The sequence below is a fragment of the Larus michahellis genome, chromosome 5 (genome assembly GCF_964199755.1).
Source record: "Larus michahellis chromosome 5, bLarMic1.1, whole genome shotgun sequence".
Classification (NCBI taxonomy): Eukaryota; Metazoa; Chordata; class Aves; order Charadriiformes; family Laridae; genus Larus; species Larus michahellis.
In genome coordinates, this window is record NC_133900.1 from 72133412 (window position 1) to 72159815 (window position 26404).

A 26404-nucleotide genomic window follows, 5' to 3' on the forward strand; every position below is an offset into this window, starting at 1 on the left:
TAACTTGTAATTGCTATGCAGCGCATGTGAAACAGATGGAAAAGTCCGGGTGAATTCTGTATTTGATACAAACTTGAATTTTCAAACAATAAGAACAGAGGCATTGTTACGAGAATTTTTGCCTTAACTATTTTTTCTTTAAACAAATGACTGCGCGATCCCCTTATTTTAACAAAGATATGATGTACAAACAGGATGGTAACAGATTATAGTCCTGTGTACTCAACACGAAAATAAAGTGCTCACTGTATACTTGACCTGATTTAAAAATGGGCACACATAGCTAAGATGATCTTACATTTGCAAATGGAATCGTACGAGCAATCAAAACCCATAGTTAGAATTGCCACATTGGCTTTTTTTACTGTTTCCAAGAATTGGTATCATCCAACCACTAATTACCAGAAGTATAGATACAGGAGAAAACCCCATCAGAAGTAATAAAACCGAAAAATGCACTTTGTGAAATACTACTTCAAATTCTGTAAAGATGCAAGGATGAAACGCTGTGATAAGACTACCTTAAAAACCTAAATTACAGTCTAAATTTAGGATTTTAGAACTGTTTCAGTTGCTTTCTTCCTTTTTAAGATAGTTAAACTGGGGATACACAGTGTGTTATTTTCCACAAACTGTATTACAACTGTGAGACAGAATTTTAATTTTGTATCATAGGAAGAATCAGAAATCATATAAATCTCTCATTGTAAATATTTTACAACGTCCTCACATCCTTTTCTGCAAAATCAGCAATTAAACCATTTAGAACAGAAAAAAACCCAATAATAATAAAAAATTTACCCATAAAGAGAGTATGTATAGATTGAGTTGTTTTATACGAGTTGAGTACACCGAAAGATTCTAAAGGAGCAACAGTGTCATGGTTAATTTCAGAAATGTTTTGAAGTTGGTCATTGTCCCTCGGGTGACAGAAAATAGGGATCCCCATTTTAGGAAAGGGGCATGCCCCCAAATTTTTTCTTGCCTTAGGTCAAGTGATTTGGCCCTCCCATATTGATCCATCTATTTATCTATGCCTGCAATGGCTTTTCTGAAGGCAGTTCTTGTCTGCATGACTGACTGGCAGTACTGTTTCTAGTGGGATACGTTCCCTTTGTCCCTGGCTCTTCTGTTTTCTGTTTAAAGATCGCTCCGGGAAGGCGAGAGGAAGACACTGCATTACATGCATGTGAAATGCAGACTGCCTTCCCATTGATCCACCTTCCTAAATATGTACTTTCATATAGTGCCTTTTGTTGGGTTTCCCGTGTGTATTTATAAGTTGCTCTTGGAATGGAGCATCAGAAACTTGGACAGTGCAATAACGTTCCGTGTTAAGTGTTTAGCTCTATGAACGGCAAGGAGGAAAAGTCAACCTTTAGTAAGTATATGACTACTGAAGGAGGGCAGAGAAAAGATGGGACTGGATGACTTGTTAAGTTGAAAGTGGATGATCTGGAGAGTAAAGAGGAAATTCTCAATTTAACAGATCATTGGGGACGTCATTGTTCTGTTTTTCCATCTAGTTGATCTCCATTCAAGGAAAATAAAGATCATATCTGTGCAATGCACAGAAATTTAATTAAAAACTGCTACTATAGAAAAATGTATTTTCTATAGTAATTATGTTGGGTTTTAAACTCAGAATGAAACATGGACCAAAAAGCTACAAGATTTAACTAAATTCTGAAGTTAAAGTAGCTTTTCTTATTTTCAAACCTGATGGTTGTTGAGTAGTAAGTTGAGAAATACCAAGTATAACTACTTAAAAAAGTTACCACAATGCTCTCATTTAACACCTCCCTCCTTTTTTTTTTTTTTTTTCTTAAACTAGGTGTGTCTCTTTTTCTGCAGTCACTTCCTCTCCATTTTTCATTAGAGGAGAGGGTATATTGGTATTCTGCACGACCAGTAAGTTGTAAAGAGGCTGCTGCAATGTATTTCACACCTTTATAGGAAGTGGCTTTAGTGCAAATAAAACAGTACATACCACAGACTAGCGAAGGGCATGCTTTGCTCTCTATTTCAACGTACGCATTTCAAATAATTTTAGTGTAAAAATGTCGAAAATTTAATTAATTATTTTAAAATAAGTTAAAACAAACTTTCTTTTTGAACCTACAGTACAAGCAGATACAACTACGCATCGCAAAAATAACTGGAGTTTGCAAAAGGGAAGTAAGGCAGAGCAATTCTTAAAAATTGAACGAAATAGTATGTGTACTCAGTTTTACAAGGTGGCAGCCATTTTCAACATACGCAATACGAAATGAAAATAAGGGAAAAGCTTGTATAAGGCCAAAGGTGCAAAGACTTGCAGTTTTGAAAGCAAATGCCGTAAAGGCCACTCAAATTAGACTCACTGTACTGTAAATGTTTCTCCTCAAGTGCGGAGACTCAAGCATGCAGTTCTGAGATCAGGACTGGAGTTAATTTCCTTTCAAATTATTTCTAACAACAGAAAACATTTATGGAACTTCTTTGGCAAACGTTTTTAGGTTAGTTTGACACAAACATCTATAAACATCTTGACTCAAAATCTTTCTCAAAGAAGGTGAATTAACACCAGTACGATACTATTTTTTCAGCACTTGTTGAAATCAAAGGCTTGTTATCAACTGTATTTAAATATATTAACACTTGAAAACCTTCACAGATGCTAATGGCCTGCCAATGTAAAGTATGTTTAGCGATCTGACCATTGCCTTCTGAGTATATGACCACTATTGATTCAACTTCATTGTAAAATAAGCAAGCTGGCAAGATACAAGGTAAATTCCAATCTGTTTACAAAGGCTAAGCAAATACTCGTTAAAAAATTTAGAGATGGTGTGTTACAGTATAATTGCACAGTGCTTATGTCTACTGAATACACAAATCCAAACTTTATGGAACAAGACCATCACAGATCTTTAAATCTCTGGTAACTGGGCCATGGTCGCAGGTCCCAGCAAAGATCTAGCAGTCTGTCTCACAAAAGTAACTAATAAGGCCTAAATCTCGAGCCGTGTTCCTTCACCATTCCTCCGGCCGTTGTTTTGTGGTATCGTAAGCTCTTATTACTTCAGACTGGGAAACTATTCCATTTTCGTCTTGAGAGAAGGCGTAGCCATCTGCAGATATAAAACAAAATAGAAGGTCATTAAGTTTTGATCAGATGTCTTTTGTTAAAAGCTTTAATAAAAACAATTTAATGAAGGTCAACAGGGTGGAATAAACGTCTTTTCAGCAATCAGTAGGTAGGAAATCCATGCCGTTTCTTACCTAATTTTGCAATTATAAAATAGCAGAAAGAACTCTATGCACTATCTTAGGAATGAAGAGAAACCTACCAACAGGCAAAGAACATGGTCTACTGGGTTTAGAATATTAGATTTTTACTATAAACAAGTGCAGCGAAAGGTAGAATTTTACTTCTATATTATTAATGGATATTAATTTCTCTTTGTCAGTGAAAACTTACGAAGCAAGTTTTGCTGCAGAGAGTCAGAGCGATACAAGTTCACATGGTTCTTCTTAAAAACGTTCTTCAGTAGTTGGGCTCTTTCAGTTAAGCTACAAAGAAAGTGGACATGTGTGAAAAATATTTACTTACTCTTTACAGTATCCCTTTGAGTCTGTTAAATGGGAAATAATCATTCATAGAATCATAGAATGGTTTGGGTTGGAAGGGACATTAAAGATCACCTAGTTCCAAACCCCTTGCCCTGGGCAGGGACACCTCCCACTAGACCAGGTTGCTCAAAGCCCCATCCAGCCTGGCCTTGAACACCTCCAGGGATGGGGCATCCACAGCTTCTCTGGGCAACCTGGGCCAGTGTCTCATCACCCTCAGAGTGAAAAATTTCTTCCTAATATCTGACCCACATCTCCCCTCTTTCAGTTTAAAACTGTTACCCCTCATCCTATTGCTCCACTCCCTGATAAAGAGTCCCTCCCCATCTCTCCTGTAGCCCCTTTAAGCACAGGAAGGCTGCTATAAGGTCTCCCCTGAGCCTTCTCTCCTCCAGGCTGAACAACCCCAACTCTCTCAGCCTGTCCTCACAGGAGAGGTGCTCCAGCCCCTCTAATCATCTTCATTTCTCTCCTCTGGACCTGCTCCAACAGGTCCATGTCCTTCTTGTGCTCAGAATGAATTAAAGGAAAAGTGTCCATTCTCCTTTTTCTTTTTAAATTGTGCCTGAACTAATTATTAAGATGATTACAAGCATGTGCGAGGGCAGATTATGAAGTCCAGATCCCTGGTAATGTTTGTACTCATCACAGCACAGGCAAAGCATCTGTTTGAAGCACTGTTCTGCGCTGACAGTACAAATAAATGAATAATGTGAACATTTGAGCATGACCCCTTTAGAAACATGCGGTGTAAAGGGAAGGCACTGGCTTCCTTGACATAGCGTGGCCTGATTAGTGCCAGGTCGAATTACAGTCTTTTTCTTTTTTTTTTTTTTTTTTTTTTTTTTTTTTACATAAGACAGTGCTCTTAGCTCAGAAAGCTTTCGAAATCTGACAATTTTGATAACATATTCAAGATGTGCAAGGGACTATATTAAAAAAACTCACACAAAACTCACCAAAAAAGATTTCTTCCTCTAAGTTTGATATTCACTGTGAATTAGAGCTTGTGTTTGAGAGAAATACCCACCTATTGTTTAAACTTTTCCAATGCTGAAAAATCCAGCCCCTCCCCATGTGAACTGGTCTAAAAATCAGTTCACTTAAAAAGTATCTTATGTTTACTCTGAGTATATAGTGATTTAATTTTGTTGTAGTTTTGCCAGATTATCAAAGTTGTTTCTTGTGTAGAGATGTAGGAAGCATAACAGGTTCACATACCTATGTTACTGAATTTTGATCAGTCAAATTACTTTTTAATATTATTGTCAATTAGCTCAACAGACTTACCTTTCCAGGCTACTGACCAGACTAAGTGGTGAAAGGAATGGAACTAGACTGCTTCCCTTACTAGATTAGCATTCAAACCGTTACATTAGAAATGCTCATTCTTTCTTCAGTGAGTATATACTTCTTATATATGAAGCTGAACCACTGTCTTAAACTGCAGAGACTAACAGTCTCTCTCTCCTTTCTGTTCCCCTCCAGTCTGGTGGTTGAAGCATGTACCAGGAAGTGAGAGCTTGGCTAAATTGGAAGAGGGGAAATAAACCGATTATTCCCATTCTCACAGAGGAGTTCTAATTGCAAAATCTACAGGGTAAGGGAATAGGCAGGGAAAACTGCTTCTGTGGCAATGTTTTGAATCAAAAGATGGAATGAGACTTCCTTGTAAAAAAGGAATTAGGTACCAGTTCCAGGAGAGCAGTTGGCATCTGCTGACGGGACCAAGAATGGAGAGGCTGGAATACTGAGACACACCTTACTCTCACTCTTTTCACATGCTAGCTCTTTGGAGATTTATTTGTTTGTTTTCATAATTTTTTTCATCTTGATTGCTCCCCTACGCTGTGTAGGAGCCTTATTTTTTAGTTCAGAGCTACAAACTGTTTAAGTGACAAGGTCAATAAAAAATTAGGGACCGAGGCTTAAACCACAAGGATGTGAATAAATATCTTCATGTAAGATGGAAGGTCAAAGAGGTGGAAGGCCATGCGAATACTTAGATACAGTTATCAGCTCTATCTCCTTTGCAATACATCTGAGAAAACCTTCTTACTGTGAGTTGAAATCAGCAAATTTCTATGTTATTGTCTAATAAAAAACTATTTTATTAAAAACATAGCAGGCCTATTCTGGCATTTTTCTACCATCCCTGTTCTTTGCTTGTGTTCCAGAATGAAATGTTCAGATTGCTTAAATGCTAAGCACTGAAAATACTGCCTTAAGTTTTACAAGAACATGAAGTAAGCACATTTCTTAGTTTATGTATAATGAAGTTTCCACTGCACAGATATGATTGCTGGTACAGAAAATACAAATAAAGTAGGAAATATGTTTGGGAAAAGAAAAGCGCTTCCAGCTATTCAGGTATTAAATTCTGCTCTATTTCTACACTTGAAGAAATACTGCAGGCATTTTATTATGAATCACTCTGTTGCCATTCAAAAGCATATTTAAAAATATACATGAGAACTCAAGAAAACGTGGTTTTGTAATTATCCAGTGGTAAATCATAGTAACTAAACGCCTACGCTCATTATGTGTACCAATATGGACAAGCAGAATATTAACTATTTTTGAATATGAAATGTATATATTGACAGGCAATTAATCTCACTTACAGAAAAAAACCAACTTTACTACTTTATATATTTCTCACCAACCACTTATCTGGTCTAAAAATAATTTCCAAGTGGACTGAATGAAAAACACTGATTATATGAAACAGCATTTGCAGTATGTATCTCTAAAGACATTTCCACAAGTTTGGGCTTTTATTCATGTTATTGTTAGTCTATATAGTATTCAACCCAGTAAAAATATTTTTGTGCTAAGTATTAATACAGTTGTGTCTGCTTAAGCATTACATACAAGGTATCAGAAAAACTATTTTTCAACAATGGTTTATATACAAAAAGTATCCTTTTACCGTAGTCATTTCAATTTTAAGTACAAATGGTTTTGTGGCATTTCAATTACAATGGCTCTAATGATAGAAATCATACTTTTTGTGGCATAAATTTGTTAATCCACAGAAGCCACTCTATTATTGATGCTATCAAGGCACCCTCGAGTCAACAGTATTCCAACATGAAAGTTTACGTTCTGTTAGAAAAGTGACCATGCAAAATTTGCACCTTCTTGCTCAAGATATATTCTTACTTAACTGACAAATATATGTGACCAATTTCAACGTGTTGGCTACAGAATAACAGAATAAAGTCTTTTTGGACAGTTTTGGGGAAAAAAATTGTCTGATTACACATCCTTACACACACCGAAACAGCGAGATACAATAGGAATGCTCTTCCTGAGCCTTCAATAGTAACAGTTTAAAAACAGTTTCGAATCAGCACTGGAAAAATAGAAGGGATGACAGAATTTAAGACTATATTACCATGTCCTACTTTTAAAGCATATGCTAAAATACAATAAAGATCTTTGAAGAGCAGTATTTTAAATAATTTCAATGTAATGTAAATGTCAAATTTTATGCTAATTTTAAGAAAACAGATGAAAGTGCAAGTTCAGAATTTAAATAGAAAATTCCCATCCTAAGATTGTTTGGTAGGAAAATATCAAAAGCCAAAGCCTACAATCTTAGCTGTATTTAAATACATGCAATATCACATCAACACAGTCACATCTGCCACAAATATATTCTAGCTGAAAAAACAGCCATAAAATTAACACTAATATACTTAGAATCACAGAATAGTTTGGGTTGGAAGGGACCTTTAAAGGTCATCTAGTCCAACCTCCCCTGCCATGAGCAGAGACATCTTCAACTCGATCGGGTTGCACAGAGCCCTGTCCAGCCTGGCCTTGAATGTTTCCAGAGATGCAGCATCTACCACCTCTCTGGGCAACCTGGGTCAGTGTTTCACCACCCGCATTGTAAAATATTTCTTCCTTACACCTAGTCTAAATTTACCCTCTTTCAGTTTAAAGCCATTATCCCTTGTCCTATTGCAACAGGCCCTGCTAAAAAGTCTTTCCCCATCTTTCCTGTGGGTCCCCTCTAAATACTGAAAGGCTTCGACAAGGTCTCCCCAGAACCTTCTCTTCTCCAAGCCGAACAACCCCAGCTCTCTCAGCCTGTCCTCGTAGCATAGATGCTCCAGCTCTCTGATCATTTTTGTGGCCCTCCCCTGGACCTGCTCCAACAGGTCCACGTCCTTATTTTGGGGGCCCCAGAGCTGGGCACAATACTCCAGGTGGGGTCTCAGCAGAGTGGAGTAGAGGGGCAGAATCCCCTCCCTCAACCTGCTGGCCATGCTTCTTTTGATCCAGCCCAGGATACGGTTGGCCTTCTGGGCTGTGAGTGCACATTGTTGGCTGTTCTCCAGCTTTTCATCCACCACTACCCCCAAGTCCTTCTCAGCAGCGCTGCTTTCAATCCTTTTATCCCCCAGCCTGTATTGATAGCAGGGGTTGTCCTAACCCAGGTGCAGGACCCTGCACTTGGCCTTCTTGAACCTCATGAGGTTCCCATGGGCCCACTTCTTGAGATTGTCCAGGTCCCTCTGGCTGGCCTCCCATCCCTCAGGTGTGTCAACCACACCACTCAGCTTGATGTCATCAGTAAGCTTGCTGAGGGTGTGTTCAATCCCACTGTCTGTGTCGTTGATGAAGACGTTAAACAATACTGGTCCCAGTATGGAACCCTGAGGGACACTACTTGTCACTGATCTCCATCTGGACATTGAGCTGTTGACCACTACCTTCTGGATGCGACCATTCAACCAATTCCTCATCCACCAAACAACCCACCCATCAAGTCAGTACCTCTCCAATTTAGAGAGAAGGATATTGTGGGGGACCGTAGGTCTTCTAAGTAAACATTCAGATACTGCCTGATTGCAGCATCTAGCCAATGGTAGAAAACCTGACCTGTTATCTGTGGAAGTTGAGCCTCTTATTTTGTGTTGTAGTATTTTTAAGATGGGAATGGACAGAGTGGAAAAACTCCTGAATTATCGTTCTTGCTATTTCCCAGTTAACTCTTAATCAAACAGTGATTTATATTTTCTTAGGTTATTTTGGCATTTCATGAAAACAAATCCCGTTTTCTGCTACAACATAAAAAGGTACTTCCCGAGGTATGCACATTAGATAAATATTATTTGGTGCTGAAGAATACACAGTAAGTTTGTCAAAAATAACTATTTGATCTTGCATGAAAAGCACTACAACTCAAGAATAAGTCTCATGCGTGTATTTAAAACAGATGTAGAGGACATGCCTTACCAATTTAACTACTGACTCTGCACTGGTTAAGTAGTTAATCCGGTCTTATGCAATTTAGGAGACCCAAAAATGTTTGCAATAGTTCAATCAAATTTCTGAAGATGCAACTAAGTCAGTTCATCAGACTGTTTCTTTAACAAAGAATACTTTCTCCATGAAGGGTGAAGTTTTGGCCCTTCTACCTGAATTAAGATGTAATGAAAAAAAAAATCATGGAGAGAATAAATCCTTAAGAGATTTTAAAATAAGAGATAAATCCTACTAAGATGTCTAACATCCATTGATTTGTATGTTCGGTGGATGCTTGTATACTTCAAAGAATACAGATCTAAAAATAACTTTGTGGAGAAGGAACGGATCTAAGACACTCTGGCAGATAACTAACCCACCGTCACGAAGCCCTCCTAACAACTTAACTGTGGGATAAAAAGATATTTGTGAAACTAGTGGTGAAAACACCAAGTTCCTCTTACATAAATAAGAAAGGATTTGGAAGACATTCTGTAGGAAGACATTCTAAAGGAAGAGCGTACTGCCTAGACAACCGAAGTAAATGTAGCTGAATTTGGGAATACAAGAGAAGCCTTGGGAATGCAAGTACGGAACACTAAAAAGGCACATTACCTTTCTTTCTTCTACACCCACAAGATGTTCCCCTTTTAGCACTGTCTAGTACTAATGTCTACTTTCTTTTCTGTAATTCATTCTTTTACAACTTTTGGTCTTTGCGAAAGAGCACACAGCATAGATTGCTTCTAGCTCAAAGCTCCGCACATGGATATATGAGTTGGTTAATGTGGAGGAAGATCTTGCCCTGAAGCTGCCTGAATGAGCACTGCCACTGGAGAGGCATTCCTAACAATCAATTTAGATCACATTTAAAGCACTGTTGGGTCTTGCAGTGATGAGGAAAAGCATGCTCAATGAAGGCATCGTCATCAACTAGGGGATTTTGCAGTACTTCCACAGTATGAAGCTGCTGCCACAAATACAGCATATAGAGCCTGACAGGAGACTCTATACAGGTATGTGCTCCTATGTAGCCCACCACACTAGACTAGGTGCTCCACAGGTGGTGGGATGAGCTTCCAGGCCTCACAGTACCTCCCCTGGTATTTGTCTATGGTACCAGGGAAGATGAACTCCACTAGAGACAAAACATTCTTGTGAAAATAATTTCTAGGAAAAGAAAGGAAAAGTAGGAGCAAATACATGAGCTGAATATTCCACCCATTAGAAACGGTGGTCGTCACCCTGGTATCCAATGTAATTTGGTCTCAACCTGGTAAATCCTAGTAAGCTGATTCCCACAGAACTGGAGGAGGGACACAGTAAGATTGAAGGAGAAAGGGAACTTAAGTATCTTTATGAACAAAAGGTGCTTCCTGAAAATTGAACCTACAGTAAAAGAAGTGGCTGTTTGTGTTTTTTTCTGGTCTCTTTCCATGCATACCTCGGCAGGAAAAGCGCGTTCTTGGCTAAGCCCTTTGCCATGAAGACACTAAAAAACCAGCAGTCAAAAGGAAAGAAAGAACAGGAAAATCAAGTATCAACGGTTTCAGCTTTTTGTAGACTTCACAAAACTCGTGAAAATGAAGACAAGGAAAGAAAGCTCTAGCTCAGCCAAATGGCACTAATGAATTGCAAGGGGGGAAGAAGGGGGCTTTGTCATCTCACACGGCCGTTCAGCAAGCACTTGCTACAAGTTCAGCTAGAGTTAAAAAGCCTCAAGTATTTTAGTGAGTGCACACCTTTATGCTGAGTTTACACATAGAAATTGTCCAATTGTTGAGTTCTACCTTCTCCCTTTTCAAATTACCTGCCTGACCCATGAAGGAGGATATAACAAGGGAATTCTTGTTGAGTCTTAACTTTAACCTATATGAGGTAAGAAATAATTTCATTAAATTTGTTTGCTCTGGATTGCATGAGATACAAAGCCAGCTTGTTCTACTGAATTTCAGCAAATCCCAGACAGATTTTGCTGTTTTCCCCTACGCTAGCAAGAGGTTTTAAAAATTTATTTTATGTTTTTATTGTGCTTAGGTCCAATTTATAACTGTGCTAGTGAAGGATGCACGTTTAAACTCACTTTGTGTTAACTGTTAACACAGTCAGAGGCGACAGAATTAAAAGTGTACCTCAAGTTTGTTCTCAACGTAATAACTAGAAACATAACAGTCAATTACAAAGAAACACATCAGTTAAAGCCCCCAGTAAAACTTACATTGAAGTGTATGAAAAAACATACGGGCTCAGCAGACTTGAAACCTCTTTACAGATGCCTTTTGCTTGTATGCATTTTGAAAAATAACCTTTCGCCTTTGATACGCGTATAAGGCTGAAAATATTTAGCTTTTTTTTTTTTAAGACAATGATCTACAGATTTTTCAGATTTTTACAGTACCTCTTGCCATGCACAACTGCCCCAGGATCCTCAGACTTTGCTTCCAACTCCTGAACTTCATCCACCAGTGTCTTAAAAGTAGCTCTCTTTACTCTGTAAATAATACAAAATACTGCCAGATTTACTCTTCTTGAAAGTAAAAGAACAGATTTTTTTTAACACTTACATAAGCATTCAATTTACAAATCCATTTTCCCAGATGACTTAAAATTAAGCTTTACAAGAAGAAATATTATAAAGCAAGTCTAAATAATGTATTTTATCAGCTGTTCTTGCAAATTAGAAACAGCAAATATTTATAAAAAATACATGGCAATTATTGAAACATTTAAAATATTAATAACTCTTGTAATGAAGTTCATCAAAAACAAACAAGGTGAAAAATAATTTTATATAATCACCAGAGCTGGTCTTCATTTGCTTTTCTTATATTAGTAATTAGAACACACGTTTAAAAGTCAGTACTTTCTCCCATAAATGTCAGCACTTCTGTACTCACACTTTGTACACTACATCAAAAAGTAAAGCTGTCATAGGAATACATAGAAGTCCCATCCAAAACACTCCAGAGCTGAACAGCATAGCTGCCTGGAGGGAAATAAAGCACAAAATGTGATGGTGTTATGACAAGAACTAGGAAAAAAACCTTAGAAATATCAATTACTTGGTTGAGGGTATCAAAAGCAAATTTAAATGAACCACTCTAGACTCTCTGATGTGAAATACAACTTCAACTCCTTTCTAAAATTGCCTGAGTCGCTATAGAAATCCAGTAGATAGTAAGCGCTAATTCATGTTAAGAAGCTGGTAGAAAGACCACACTGCTTAACTCTTTGAGAGAGGGGGAATCTACCCCTCCACAGCCCTGCTCTACACCACTATGCTGACTGGAGACATTTCCATTAAAATCAGATTTATCGAAAATCCATTCCTCCCATCTGCACAATCTTTGTCAATACATTATGAGCACAATTTCTTATTTGCAATCAACCCGAACAGGATATAATGGTTCCTGACCCTTGATATGGATATTGGACACTGTTACAATCATTTTGCAATATAACTTGGATCAAAGTTCTCTCTAACATAATACACTGTACCACAGTTCCCACACTGCCACAGAACTGCTTAAAAATGAGAACTTAGAAAACTACTAATTACATAATTACAGAAGTATGCAACACATTGTTAAATGATGATCTAACACATTAACGCATGGTGAATTATTTGCAGATCAGGTCATTGCTTTCAGCTGCGTGTTTGCTTTTTTATACACTGCTTTATATTAATACACAGGAATTTCTTCTGTTCATAACTTGAACTTGGTCTGTAAACACACTCATAACTAAGACACACTAAAAAGCCAAAACAAACATCATAATGTATGGACATTAATCGAAAAAACCACTTTAATCTACCCTTGTAATTCATGCCCAAGTATCGACATCAATAATATTATGGATGCAAAGGGTATGATAAATACTTAATGAAGCATCTTACTGAAAGATTGTTTTGCAGTCAGTATTAAAAATACCTTTGTAATGTAATTAGATTGCAGAGAGATTGAAAATAACATTGCTACAGAACAATACCCTTTCAAATCTTTTGCTTCATTACTTGGAGACTAATTCCTTTCAAAGGTTAAACCTCAGTACATAACTAAAATAAACAAGCTGAGATTTTACTAATATTAATTAGCAGACAAATGCAAGTAGCTGCAGTAACTAAAGTCTAATTTCTGAATGCGTGTATGTGAACATTTTGGAATTATACTTGATGCGTTCATGTATAAAAACAAAAATGAATTGTTTTCAGAAAAAAATTCTCATATAGGTAAAAAGTTATATTTACCTTCTTTTCGTATCCCAGTTCCTAGTGACACTGATTCTTTGGAAAGTATTAGAATGCATTTGAACTGAAGAACTGGTAAACTTTCCACAGCTACGTTAAAAGGACACAGATATTGCCCTGAGATTCCGCCATTTATTTCTGCCAACAGCTGTCAGCAAAGGTGTAAACACTGAGCAGGAATAGGTTCAAAATAAAACAATTTCCATTTTTGATGGAGGAAAAAAAAGACGATTTTCTTTCAGGAAGTGGAGAAGATGTATTAGCACGGTCACTTTATAAGCAAAGCATGACTTTTGACATACTTGATGAAATACCCATTTCCTAAAACAGCAGCTAATAGGAAACGTCCATCACAACTACATTTTGCAAGACTTGGTATAACTAAGTAGCAATTAGAGAGACGAAGTTTCCTAAAACCCAAGAAAAAACATAAAACATACAACTTGAAGTAACTACGACTCTTATTTCCTATTAGCAACAACATTTTTCAATATATAAGGACATAGCAAAGAGCTGTGCTTGCATTAGCCACCCTGTATTAAATGTTTGCTGGTGAAACAGCAAAAGTGATAATGTAGGTCTTAGGATGTTAATTCTGACCATTGTAATGCTAACTATGAATGAAGGAACAACTGGCGCCTACTATTCAGTCCATCCAGCCTTTGGCTTTACAAATGAACAACATGAATTGAGGGAAAAAAAAAAAGTTTTTCTGCGTCATATTTGAAAGCCTGTCAGATTTTTTTTCTTTTACAGAGTTAATCCAAACCTAAAAGATTTAAAGCCGACATTCGCATTAAAGACAGAGGGCCTCTTTGTATTTTTTGGACGAAGAGGGGAAAAAATAAAATCCCACAGAGGTATTTCCTTCCTTTCTGTACAAGAAAGCTCCCCCCTCACTCTGTAGAAAACATTTTTGTCTCTAACTTTTCACATCTCTCTACACATAGGCAGGTCATCTGGGAAATGGCAAACCAATCCTTTTCAGACAATGGCACTAACAGGAGCAGCCTGTTCTGGGGACGGACTCTGGCTGCCTCTGTTCGTGGTTTACAAATTGTTCCTAATGTGAGAGATTTGTGGTCTATGCCAAGTTTTCCCCCTTTAGGCCTTGTGAAACCAAATGGAATCTGCCACAAAAGTGGCTCCCAGGGGAATTCAGAAGTAATCCAAAATGAGAGCTGGGAAGCCTAGTTTATTGTAGGATTTACAAATCCTGCAGGGAGGATAAATGATTTGTCATCTGTGGAGCTCATGCTCAATATTAGGACTTTCTAAAGTGAATTAACATTGCTTATTAAGTGCATTGTACAGATTTTTATAAAAGTTCTTATTTTTGAAAAAAGAAAGAAAATGCTGAGAATTACTCCCTTTCACAGCTTAGTGGCAGATTAGAAATCCGGGCTGCAAAACATTTTTAATGCACTGATGAAGATGTACTGTTAGGAAATAACATGCCAACATGAACAGAAAATATTCCCTTTTTCTTCACTATGAAATATTCTACCGAAACAGCTAACTCAGGTTTTAAAAAGCCTTCTGTAAGTAAAGAGAGAAAGATGAAAAGAGCAGGAAAATGCTTGCTGCAGAAAAGCTTATGAAAACCATTTTCAGTTTATCTATTTCAGGTGTCGTCTATGTATGTGGCCCCTCCTTATAAACTACAGAACTATTAAAATAATACCTCCTCAACACCATCAAACCAGCTACAGTTTCTCCTCTCAACAACCTACAGAGACAACTTCATTGGTTTTAGGTATCTGCATGTTTTCCTTCATGCACGCCAAAATACTCACTGTTGTAATATTAAAACAGATTTGCATTTAATTCCCAGTGCAATGAAGTTCCAACAAGTGGGTTCTTGTAATGCCTCCAGTCTTTCTTTGCTTTTTAGAGTTCAAAAAACATCTCATAGGTCCTATTAATTAAAGAACTACGTAGGAACTCTGCTTATTAGGTGTATCAAGCAGGGAGTCTCTCCATTTTCTGCAAATACCTTTAAAAGAAAACAAAGCCTTACTGGTACACAACACACAGTATAAGGCACTGAAACAGAGGGAGTACCAGGCAGTCAGGAGGCAGATAACTGTGGATATCTGCAGGCAGAATCTAGAAGTTCTTACTTGAACAAATCTCCTACGAGACAAGAAAAATGAGTAAGGATAGACTAACATATCTTCCCTTTTCCCTAGCTCCTCTCATTTTCTTCAGCTAAGGATACTATAGACTGATGGACTGATGTCCATTGCAAGATCACTGATTTCCTCACTGCAGGTGGAATGTATCCCACAGAGGCACAATTAAGATTCTGGTCTTAATTATACAAGGGCAAATAAAAAATATTATCAATAATAAAAATACGTATAAAAAAACCTCACAAACGCAGACATGTACTATAAATGCTAAAGCTTCAGGAACCACCTCTATGGTGACACAGAGTATATGAACGCTAATGAAGCCAGACAGAGCAATACAGAGAATTAACTGAGACCTCGGTCTCCCTCCTACAGATCTGTCCTTAGTTCAGTCCCTTGTTTCGATGATTATTTTAATATTCTAAGTATCCATCAGAACACACATCTTGCCTTTTCCTAAAAATAAAAATAAAAAATTACAAAAAACCCAGCACATTGTCTCTTCTAATCCAGTAAGTGTTCAATTATTCCATGGGAATAAGAGCAGAAGACACAGTCTCTGTTCAATCACCTTTTCCACGGAAAGAATTACCCTGAAAGTTTCAAAGCACAGAGAAACTTAAATCTGCCTTTTGCGTAACATTCATTCTGGGTGAACCCAGAACGTTGTTCTAGTATTTAACTGTTGGATAAATGGGTATTTTAAAAAAACACAGGTGATAAGGGTCTAACTGTGAGAGGTAGTTCAGGCTTGTGAATCATCAGATTAGCACTTATGTAGAACCATAGTAAGGCATTCGAGGCCGGAAAGAGATGAAATGCAAGACTGCACCTTATTACATGTTCTTGTGGCTAGCTTCGAATGGTTGCTCATTTTCACTTTGTGAATTAAGTTCACAGGCATTTAACTGCTTCCTTGCATTTTATGAAAGCCTAGGTTACCTCAATAGGTATTTCACATTTGGAAAAAAAAACCCAAACAAACCAGCGATAAATCACAGTGCCAGCAATACCTCTTACGAAGAAAAATTACCACTTGCTATCTCTGTTGACTTCAGACAGAAACAGAGATGGAAGAGCTTTCAAAGATAAAAAGCAAGGAAAGAGTAAAGAAAAAAGGCTTCACGATAAATATGAGTACCTGGAAATTTCCTCAAAAAGCTGAAAAGGAGAATGACACAAACAAAAAAAAGCTTCCTCAAGAATCAGGAAGAGAAGCAGGTTCTTTTAGCTGAGAAGGTTGTACTACAGCTTGAACTAACAGTAAAAAAAAACCTTTAGAAAGTTGAAGAGAATTAGTCAGCCTTGATGTGAAATTAGACAAGCTAGAAAATACTGGCGAGGTGAGATTTATGACGCTACTTTTAATCATGCTAGCAACCAGAAAATATTAGTCATTCTGCAAGAAAAGGCTAGACTGTCCTCTTTTGCCTCAGAGTAAAAGATGCAGAGGGGAACCTATCCGAGTCGACCGAAAGATGACGTAAGAAATAGTATCTGGCAAAGGAGATGTAAAGCCACGATGACCACATGAGTTCTGGTGGCTCGACGGAGTTTGTTACCAGGTCAGGGGCTGTCTGCACTGCAATAGGTGGAACAGGAAGGAGTTCTGAGCTTCACTGGAATTTGTGAAGAACCGAAGTAATTCGTCACTACTGTGCTACCCAGGAGAGAAAGCTGTTAGGGAGAAAGGTGGCAGCTGAATATCATTCATCTTTTAAGTGTCATTGTATGCATAACTGCAGCAGGAATGTGTACGGAATTTGACTGTTTAATTATTTCACTGTTCTTGAAAACTGTATTTCAAACATCCTCTGTCAATAAGCAACAGTACCTTGCTGAAAATGTACTACACTAATTACTCCCCCCAAAATGAAATATTTGGGATAATATTTTAATCCAGATTGGTAATAAGCAGTGAGGCAGGAAAAAAAAATAAAAAAAAAAAGTACTGGCTAACTCAGCATAACTACCCCAGATACTAGCCACTGAAGAACGGCTATTCTTCCACAAGTTTTGTGATAATGAAATGAGAACTGAGAGACTTCAGTATTTCTTTACCATATAGGGATTGAGGCAATTTTTAGAAATACAGATTGTCAACCAAGTTATCTGACAGGTTCCCTTAAAAGCATAGCACAGTACTTCTTTCACTGAAGAACTTAAAGAGAATCATTAATTTTCAAGTTTTAGGTGCATTATTTATAAGTCCCCCTGCTAATATTGAGGGAAAGTACCATAGCAATTTTCTTAAATATACAACTATTTAAATTTATTTATTATGCTGTATTCTGCAAAAGTTATTTTAATAACACTTGTCTTCTAAAAACACAGGAGACAAATATCCATTAATAGCACCTTTTACAGCTGGAGGAACAACACAGCAGGGCATAAATCAGAAGATCCTCACAGAGAAGCTGCTGATGAATGGGCTGGATGAACAGACAGTGAGGTAGACTGAAAACTAGCTGAATGGCCAGGTCCAGAGGGTGGTGATCAGTGGCACAAACTCTAGCTGGAGGCCAGTAACTAACAGCATACCTCAGGGGTCAATACGGCGGCCAGTCCTGTTCAACACCTTCATTAAAGATCTAAATGATGGGTCAGAGTGTACCCTCAGGAAGTTTGCTAATGACACAAATCTGGAAGAAGTGGCAGATGCACCAGAGGGTTGTGTTGCCATCCAGAGAGACCTTAAAAGACTGACAGGAACCTCATAAAGTTCAACAAGAAGTGCAAACTCCTGCACCTGGAGAAGAACAACCCCCTGCACCAGTACACCCTGGGGCCACCCAGCTGGAAAGCAGCTTTGCAGAAAAGGACTTGGGAGTCCTGGTGAACAACAGGTTGAACATGAGCCAGCAATGTGCCCTTGCGGCAAAGCAGGTGAATGGTATCTTTGGTTTCATTAGACAAAGTATGGGCAGCAGAAGTCAAGGGAGGTCCTCCCTCCTCGGCACTGACGAGGTCACACCTGCAGAGGTGCCAGTTCTCCCCAATACAAGAGACATGGACATACTGGAGCAAGTCCAATGAAGGGCCATGAAGATGATGAAGGGCCTGGAGCAGCTCTCACACAAGAGGAAAGGCTGAGAGAGTTGGACTATCTAGCCTACAGAAGGCTCAGGGGGGATCTTACAAATTGAGGCAGATTCCGGAAGAGAGGGTATAAAGATGAAAAAGCTGGGCACTTTCCAGTGGTGCCCTGTGACAGGACAAGAGGCAAACATAGGAGGCTCCATCTGAACATCAGGAAATACTTTTTTACTGTGAGGGTGACTGAACACTGACACAGGTTGGCCACAGAGGCTGTGGAGCCCCATTCCTGACGATATTCAAAAGCCATCTGGATATGGTCCTGGGCAACTTTATCTAGGTGTCATGAGTGTTGGACTAGGTGACCTCCAGAGGTCCATTCCAACCTCAACCATTCAATGATTTTGTATACTAGCTTGAATATTGGCTTTGCTCTCCACTAGACTAAAACAAATTCCCCCTTTCAGATCAGACTTTAGACAAATATCTCCCCAGATAAGGCCTGTTCATTAGAGATTGAAGTATCTGGACAGCTACTTTTGTAAAAGTGTGTAAAATAATATCAGGGGATTAAAGGATGTATATCTAGTATTTTAACAAGCGCAATTCCATATAAGCAGGTTATGTAGAATGAGGGAAGCAAGATTTAAGAAACTAATACTGATAACGTAGTATATTCTAATACATTTTTCCTATGTGGTGCAGCTAAGTCATCCAACAACGAGTATTATTGTTTTTCACAAAGATTCTGCAAACCTCAATCAAATGATCTAAAATTCTGTAAAATACATGCTCGTTCCTTAACTTCAATTTCCGTCAGTAGTTTTATAGATCCCCTGGGTCAGACAGAGCAGAAACAGATGGTGTTCTGGAGAACTTTACAGTGCATTATCTACAGTACCACAATAAATTAAAAATTTCTTCAGATACTGAACTTTTGTTTATAATCTCAATGTCATACTTCTTATTCCAGTAAGTGTTATAATTTTAAGCTAAGTTATTAATCAGGTAGGCATATTAAAAAAAAAAAAAAAGGCCTAACAACTCAGAGCACACAACAGTAACAAAACCAAGAGTCAAGAGCTGTACCAGTATGAAATATACAACAGGTTGGCTTATTTTCCCCTCCTCCCCGATTTGGTTTTCAACTCAAATCACAGCCATATTTATTCAAGAAAGAGGTAACCATACCCACCCAGAAATGTATCTATTTTATAATTTTAAAAATCAATCTGTTTTTTTTAAAGTGGCATTAAAAAGAAAATTAGCTTTTTGAATTGCAAGGATGGAAGCATTAATTGAAAGGTTTGAGCAGCTTTATGGCCTACTGACACACGAATGGTAGCTACTCTAATGAGCATGGTAAGTTATAGAGACTTCATTAGTTAATGCAATTATTGCAAGAGAACTACACAGATATAAAAACATATAACGGTTTAATCACAACATCATGTATTTCTTTCAAGTGGGTATAATGCACAACATGACAAAACATGGACAACAGGAAATGCCTCCTTGTAATCCACTGGATCACAGATTTAAAATGCATTTTGTTCAACATCACAGAACAGTTTTGTGTGTATTGGAGAGTCTCAAAAAAAGTTACCACCTACAAAGTAAATATCAAACATGAAAAGACTTGGCATTTACTTTCATATATTTATAAAAACTCCACATGGTTTAAACTGAGAAAATAATATAATTTGTTTAAAAAATACTGAAAGTATATGTCACTTACTCTGTTAATGTTACACATAAAAGAGAAGTATCAACTTCAGTTATATCAATGTAGCAGACAACAACATACGTGCAGTTGATTTACTCAGGTCTGCAATGAAAATGTTCTTGTAGTCTGTAGTGGCACCTTTTTTGAAATTAAATGGAGCTTGTTTCATGTAGTTGGTCAAAACAGCTGTCCCATGGTATGACTCACTTCTCCATAATGATGTTAAATCTAACCAAAAAATGCCTATAAAGAAGTATTTTTTTTTCCTTTCTTATGCATCTATACTTAAAACCACAACTTTAAGAGGTAAAATATTAAGAAAATTAACCTGCAAAGATAGTTGTTCAGATGCTTCCACTCTAGACAGCAGTGACGGACAATAAATAGAGGAATAACCATCACTGCCGATAAACACTGTACTGTAATAAAGCCTATGTTGAGACTGCAAAGTTGTTATAAAAATCACTGAAAATTTTGGAAATGTTTTCCACATTTCTCTCTCACACACTGTGCATCAAGTTCCCTCCAACAGAAATCACGTTTTGCTAGTACTACCAAAATCCTCCTGGTAGAAAAGGTATTTTAATACTTTGCTATAAGCAGATAAAACTTGAACTCCTAGTATTTTAGGATCTCTAAGACTAGAATATAGTCCCCAATTCTTAGAATAAACTCAAGAAAAAAAATTTTCAATGAATGAGTCTAAAGTACAAACAAAAATAATATGAAAGTAAAGAATAACTTCAGCGTAATTAATGATAAAAATTGTAAGTCTTGTTTCAGACTACTAAAAGACTCGTAACTTAAAGTTCATCTGCTCCAGTACCTGAACTAGCCATAGATACTATATGGTTAACTACTAAGGTTATCACACCCCTTTTGTATCACATATCTTTCTTCAGTTTCACGGCCTATTTTTCCACTTTCTTCTGCTCCATAAATCCTGTTGCTTCTCTCCCATTTTCCATCCATTTTTCCTTCTAGCCTGTGTCTGCAGAAAAACTGGAATAGAAACTGTTTTAAGGTTGACAAAATGTAACTGGTTTCTTGTTTGAATGTCGATTCTAAAGGTTTTATCGGAATTTTACTAAAGAAACATCTATCTATCTAAAGCTACTATCAACCAGATGCCTGTTGCCAGTCCCTAACAGATATCAGCTATGTAACTATCAGTTACTCATACCAGGAGAACATTTGTGCCAGGATACCTCTGCTTCTGTGAGCCAGAAGTCACACCTTTCAACCCTTCTGCTGCACTACCTACTTGGCAGCCTAGCTACCACTGTTTATAGGATGTGGGAGTACCATCTAGTTCCCACATGGTGAGGAACAGTACTCTACAGTTGGGAGAAGTTGGTCCAGTGTGGGAGTAGCAATCGTGAAAGACCAGAAACCAAAGATCTTGATGGCAGAAGTGCCTCAGCATTCTAGATCAACAGGGCATTTTGGATCAAAGGGGTCTTTGGCTTTTTTGGTAAAATTCAGAGCAGAAGAGAGAGAAAGAAAAATACACTTGATTATAGTATTAGGAACATGTCAAAGAAGAAGGAGGGGAGTGGCCTACATAATGAACAAAACTGCTTGCACTCTGTCAGAAAGTCATCATTTTTCTTTTCACTAAATTTTCTTTTAGAACACAGCGTTCTGTAATCTTTCCTTCTGTATTACTAACATAGAGCAACACATACGTAAAAGCCAACTTCAGTTATCTTCTCTACAATTGGAATGATACACAAAATGATGGAAACAAAATTAGTGTACAAAGCAGGGAAAACTTGCAAAAATATGTGACGTACTTGTTCAGTAAGTGAAGCTTTGATACTAAGAGATGAACACAAACCAACAATTCTTATGATTTAACTTCGGGCTGCTAGCTTTGGTGCTCCAACATAAGAGTTTTGAAATATTTAGATGAAACCTTTCCTCCGCATCCAATGAATGAGTTTTCCATAAGCTCCATATGCTTTTTCTCTCCCCTTCAAGATTATTAAGTATTTTACTTTCTTGGAACAGAACCAGCAATAAGCAGCAAGGACCTTATTATTTTCATGACATGAATATGAAGAAGTTAGATGGAATCCTTAGGAGTGTTTCAGTACGTTCTTTTCTGTCTAAAAAAAGTCATGAAACAGATGTTTGTAGAAGACGGGTATCATCATCTAGTTAGGACTGAATGGCTGGATGAATATTGTATCAAGAATACTGACTGGTGAGACTATAAACCTAGTAACGTAGAACTCTCGTTACCAGCGCTAAGGAGCTGAAAGAGAATACATTTAAACTTTTTAAGGATTATAGTTGGTTCAATCTCCTTATAAATCTACAGTTTATTAAAAAGGGGCATTTTTAATGAACACATTCGAAAAAAACACCCCTGAAAAATCCCCTTCAGCATAATTTATCAGATCAAGCCAAGGTAAAACAGACAAAAAGCTACAGAAGTAGAGGTCAGCTTTTGACTTGTTCATTTAATTTCTGCCAAATGTACTTGGATAAAGTCTTCAAGTCTGACTCGCACATTTGAAGAAATTAGACAAGTAGTATTTGCACAGGCAAGCAGAGATGTCCATATGGATTTGTTTCTATCACACCACAATCTTTTCCACAGTTGAATTTGTGAATCTTTCAGTTTGAATACTTATGGAAGGCCTGGACTTGCTTCAGAGAAACCCAGTGAATCCTGCCCTGCCAGAGACCACCCGGTCAGCCAGGGGGGCTTCCAGGAGCGCATAACAAAATCCTGCTTTCAATCTGAGCTGCAGTATTCGTTGACAGGACTTTTAGCCACAGACAGTACAGCTCAAAAAGACAGACCAAAGCTTTTAAAATAAGCTTTTATGGTCTATGAGATGTTTAGGAGACTTTATTCTGATGTTACAGACTTCTAACTACATTCTTTGAAAGAAAACAAAACCAAGTGTGACATCACCCAACAATGCCCCCCAAACAACTGCATGAACCTACACACATCTAAGGCTACTATACAGGTGCATAAGCAAACACACTAGTAAAATAAGATCAGCTGTTTCAAGTACAGACACAGTTTTATCACAATAAATAAATAAACAAATAAATTTTGGGTTCGTAAGTCAGACTACTTTGGTGTCGCGTTGAATTCAAACCCCACGAGTATTTATTTTTGTTGACAGCTACACCTCTTTACAAACAACTGTTTTTCCAAGTTCATAGGAATTACACTCCCTTCAAAAATATCTTTCGCTCACAAAAATTTCAGAGACTGAACATGTACTAAGTAAAATATTCAGTTATTTCAACAGTGCAGTAGTCACTTTTACGTCATACCAAGTATAACACAGCCTGCTGCTCCCACTGTGCTTATTGCTATAAAGTTCTTCTCTCTAAAAGAACAATGTATAAAGCTTTTAGAAAATCTATAAAAACAACAAATTAAAAAAAATTATATTTCTTCTATAAAATACAGTACATTTAAAAAATGCAGAAGTATGATAGCTTCAATTACTTTAATTTAGTACAATGTACATAATTAATTTTGAGTAGTGGAGGCAACATGTTAATACATAAAAACTACATATATACATGGGTAGGCGGTTATAATAGAGAGGAAAATCAGCAAGAAATTGTGTAATTTCAGATTCATTTTTTTCTTAGGTGCCCAAGTACTTAAGTTAATTCCTTGTGCTTTCCATTAAGATGTCACAGTTATATAAACACCTATATACTAATTTTCCCATAACTGCTTATATGCAGGAGGTGAGATTTGTGGGTCTGAATTACCTCAAAATGAAGGAGAGAGATGCACCTAAATTTCCCACATGCTGCATGAGTTTTTACACTGCTGAATTATATCACAGAAGTGGAGTTAAAGGCACGCACTCTTTTACTGGTGTAAGGCTTGATTTAGTTGATACGCTTTGAGAACCATTAGAAGAGTATCCTTCTGAAACAAGCAGATATTCTCAGTTTCTGATTCCCACTGAGACTGCGCACCAAACTTCTCAGCTCAGGAGGTACAGGCCATGCCCAGAAGCAGACATTAGTGTTTGGGAAATTAATACAAAACTTGTATGTATGAAAAGACGTTTCAGGAACTGAGTGGTTTTGAGAATTTGGGACCGAAGTCCCAGTTTGATCAGCACAGGCAGCAATTAAGCTTCTTTTATGGATTCAGTCGCATTTGCAATATTCAGAGCAGGTTTACAAAAACGGGATAATAAATGAAAGAAAAAGCAGTACCTTCGGTCAAAAGATGAAAGATAGAGTACAATAGTGCGTTCCAAGCAGAACATTAATAGAAAAGGAGAAGTCTGCAGGACAAGCAGCTGCTCATGCAATGATACGGCACCTCCATTTTTTTGAGGCATTTTACAGATTCAAATACTTACCAAATTTGTAAAATTGAAGAGGAAAAAAGCCTTAACCAATGCACTACTTGTGCTACCTCATTATAAAAAAACTCCAGCCAAATCAGCATTGTAATTCTGAGTTCTGAATTTGTTAAGACTTCTCTCTAGAAAATTAAAACTTACTAAAGAACTGCAAAGCAGCTTACCTGTCTATTCTTCCTTACTAGACCACATAATCACAGCCTGTTAGTTGAGCTCCATTTTCACAAGAGTAAAAATTCATTCTGTTTTATATAAACACGGCTACCACATTGAAGGTATAGAAGAAGCAACCCTCTTACGCACCTCTAGTTAGCAGAAGGATCCAACACAGACTATAACTGTACTAAAGACTGCAAGAATATTCATTGCGCACATTTGAATATTAGTTAAAATATACTTTTACCTCTCCTGACATATCAGGTGCCATAGGAATGACTGGCCACAAAGAAGAGTAGATTCCAAAAAACACTACCCAAAGTGCTATGCTGCCCCAGATAGCTATATGGCTGAACTGTTAAAACAAAAAAAGAAAACAGTACAATCATCACAGATGTATTATGACATAAAAAAAGATTTTTGCTACTTAGTATTTAGAGTGTCATTCTGACATATTGGATGAATTTTCCATGCCTTGTAGTAATTTAACTTGGCTACTTCAGTTAGCTATTCCTTAAAGAAAGACAATACTTTCAGCATCAATATTACTGCATTTAAGCCAATTTAAGTTCAATTATAATCAGTTCAAGTAACTTGATTTTTCTAGTTTAAAGATTCCTTTAAGCCTTATCCCAATGTCCTCCTTTTCAATATTCAACATTATTTTTTATACGTGGATATTCTGTCTTTGCACACAGTATCCAGAGTTTAGTTTGATACTGTGGGGCAGGCTGAAAAACTGTAAGGGCCTAATATAATAAATAAGAAGAAAATAATACAATTATTCATCCATTATAATTTATAGAACATTTGAGAATATGGCAAAGTCATTTGCTTACCAAAGTCCAATATGAGGTCTCTAGTCCAGCCTTCAAACACACAGTCAGAACCACAAACTTAAAAAAAGAAGAAAGATAGAGAGGGTTCTTATTTAACACGGGAATCTTACTTAACATACAGAATTGATTAGTTTTGTTAAAATTTCAGAAGAACAGAAGAAAAAGTTTAATGGTTTTCATACTGCATGTTTACTTGCACAAATGAAATAAGGGAAAGGATAATCAGTCTCTTAAATTTAAATGTGAGCTCCTTAATAATACTCAACGAAGTACTGTGTGTGTCAGCGGACCTAGCTGTGCAATAGGATCCAAACCAAAGTTCATAACGCAGAAAGCAATCATTTCTATGGACCTGCAGAAGCTATGGAAAAGCCCTTCCGCTTTAATAGAATCTCCTCCCCAAAAATACAGCGGCCCCAAAGTGAAATTCTTCCAGACCACAGCTAGCTGTATTTTTCCTCTTTTTTTTGGTAAGTGTGTGCGCTTAGATCTGAAATTTAAGTGCCCCTTCAAAATGACCACAGCAAAATGCTACTAGATGATTTAAACATACATTCCAGTAATAACCTGGTAATTGAACACTGAGAACGATTAGCTTCCATTAATACTCTCCACTCATGTGATTTGGAAAACTCTCCTTTTGTATTAGAAGTCTTAAACATTTCCCTTGCCTCCTGGAACTCTGCAAGTCTGGCTCTTACTGAGTCATAACCTTCTTTCCTGATGGTATTTTGCTCCACTTGTGAGAAGTGGAGTCCACTTCAGTAGAGACGGCAGTCCCCCTAGTTATGGGGAGGATGACTACTACTTTCTACATGAAGACAGATTTAGAAGATCTAGATGCTGGGCTGAAAACTTGCAATTGATCAAGCTTACACTAGTCTGTCTGAAAAAAAAAGGGGGAGGGGAAAGAAAAAAGTTTTGTTTACGTCATTAGTACTTTGTTAGTAATTGAATGACCTTTGCACAACCCTAAAAAGCCAAAGAGTTAAATGTTGGCAGCCCAAGACCTATGTTCT

The 26404-nt window shown here is 37.4% G+C and overlaps 1 protein-coding gene across 4 annotated transcripts in view; it reads right to left on the reverse strand.

Moving 5' to 3' along the window:
* Window positions 1–1827: 1827 nt before the first annotated feature.
* ATP8A1 (ATPase phospholipid transporting 8A1) overlaps window positions 1828–26404 on the reverse strand; it is a 123443-nt gene continuing 98866 nt past the window's right edge. For all 4 annotated transcript variants that reach the window (XM_074587941.1, XM_074587939.1, XM_074587940.1 and 1 more), the window contains 6 exons: window positions 25386–25442; window positions 24794–24901; window positions 11775–11863; window positions 11276–11368; window positions 3464–3555; window positions 1828–3113 (listed from right to left, as the gene is read on the reverse strand). In XM_074587941.1, the coding sequence (XP_074444042.1) occupies window positions 3016–3113; window positions 3464–3555; window positions 11276–11368; window positions 11775–11863; window positions 24794–24901; window positions 25386–25442 (537 nt within the window). In that variant the 3' untranslated portion in view covers window positions 1828–3015. The remainder of the gene's footprint in view (window positions 3114–3463; window positions 3556–11275; window positions 11369–11774; window positions 11864–24793; window positions 24902–25385; window positions 25443–26404) is intronic.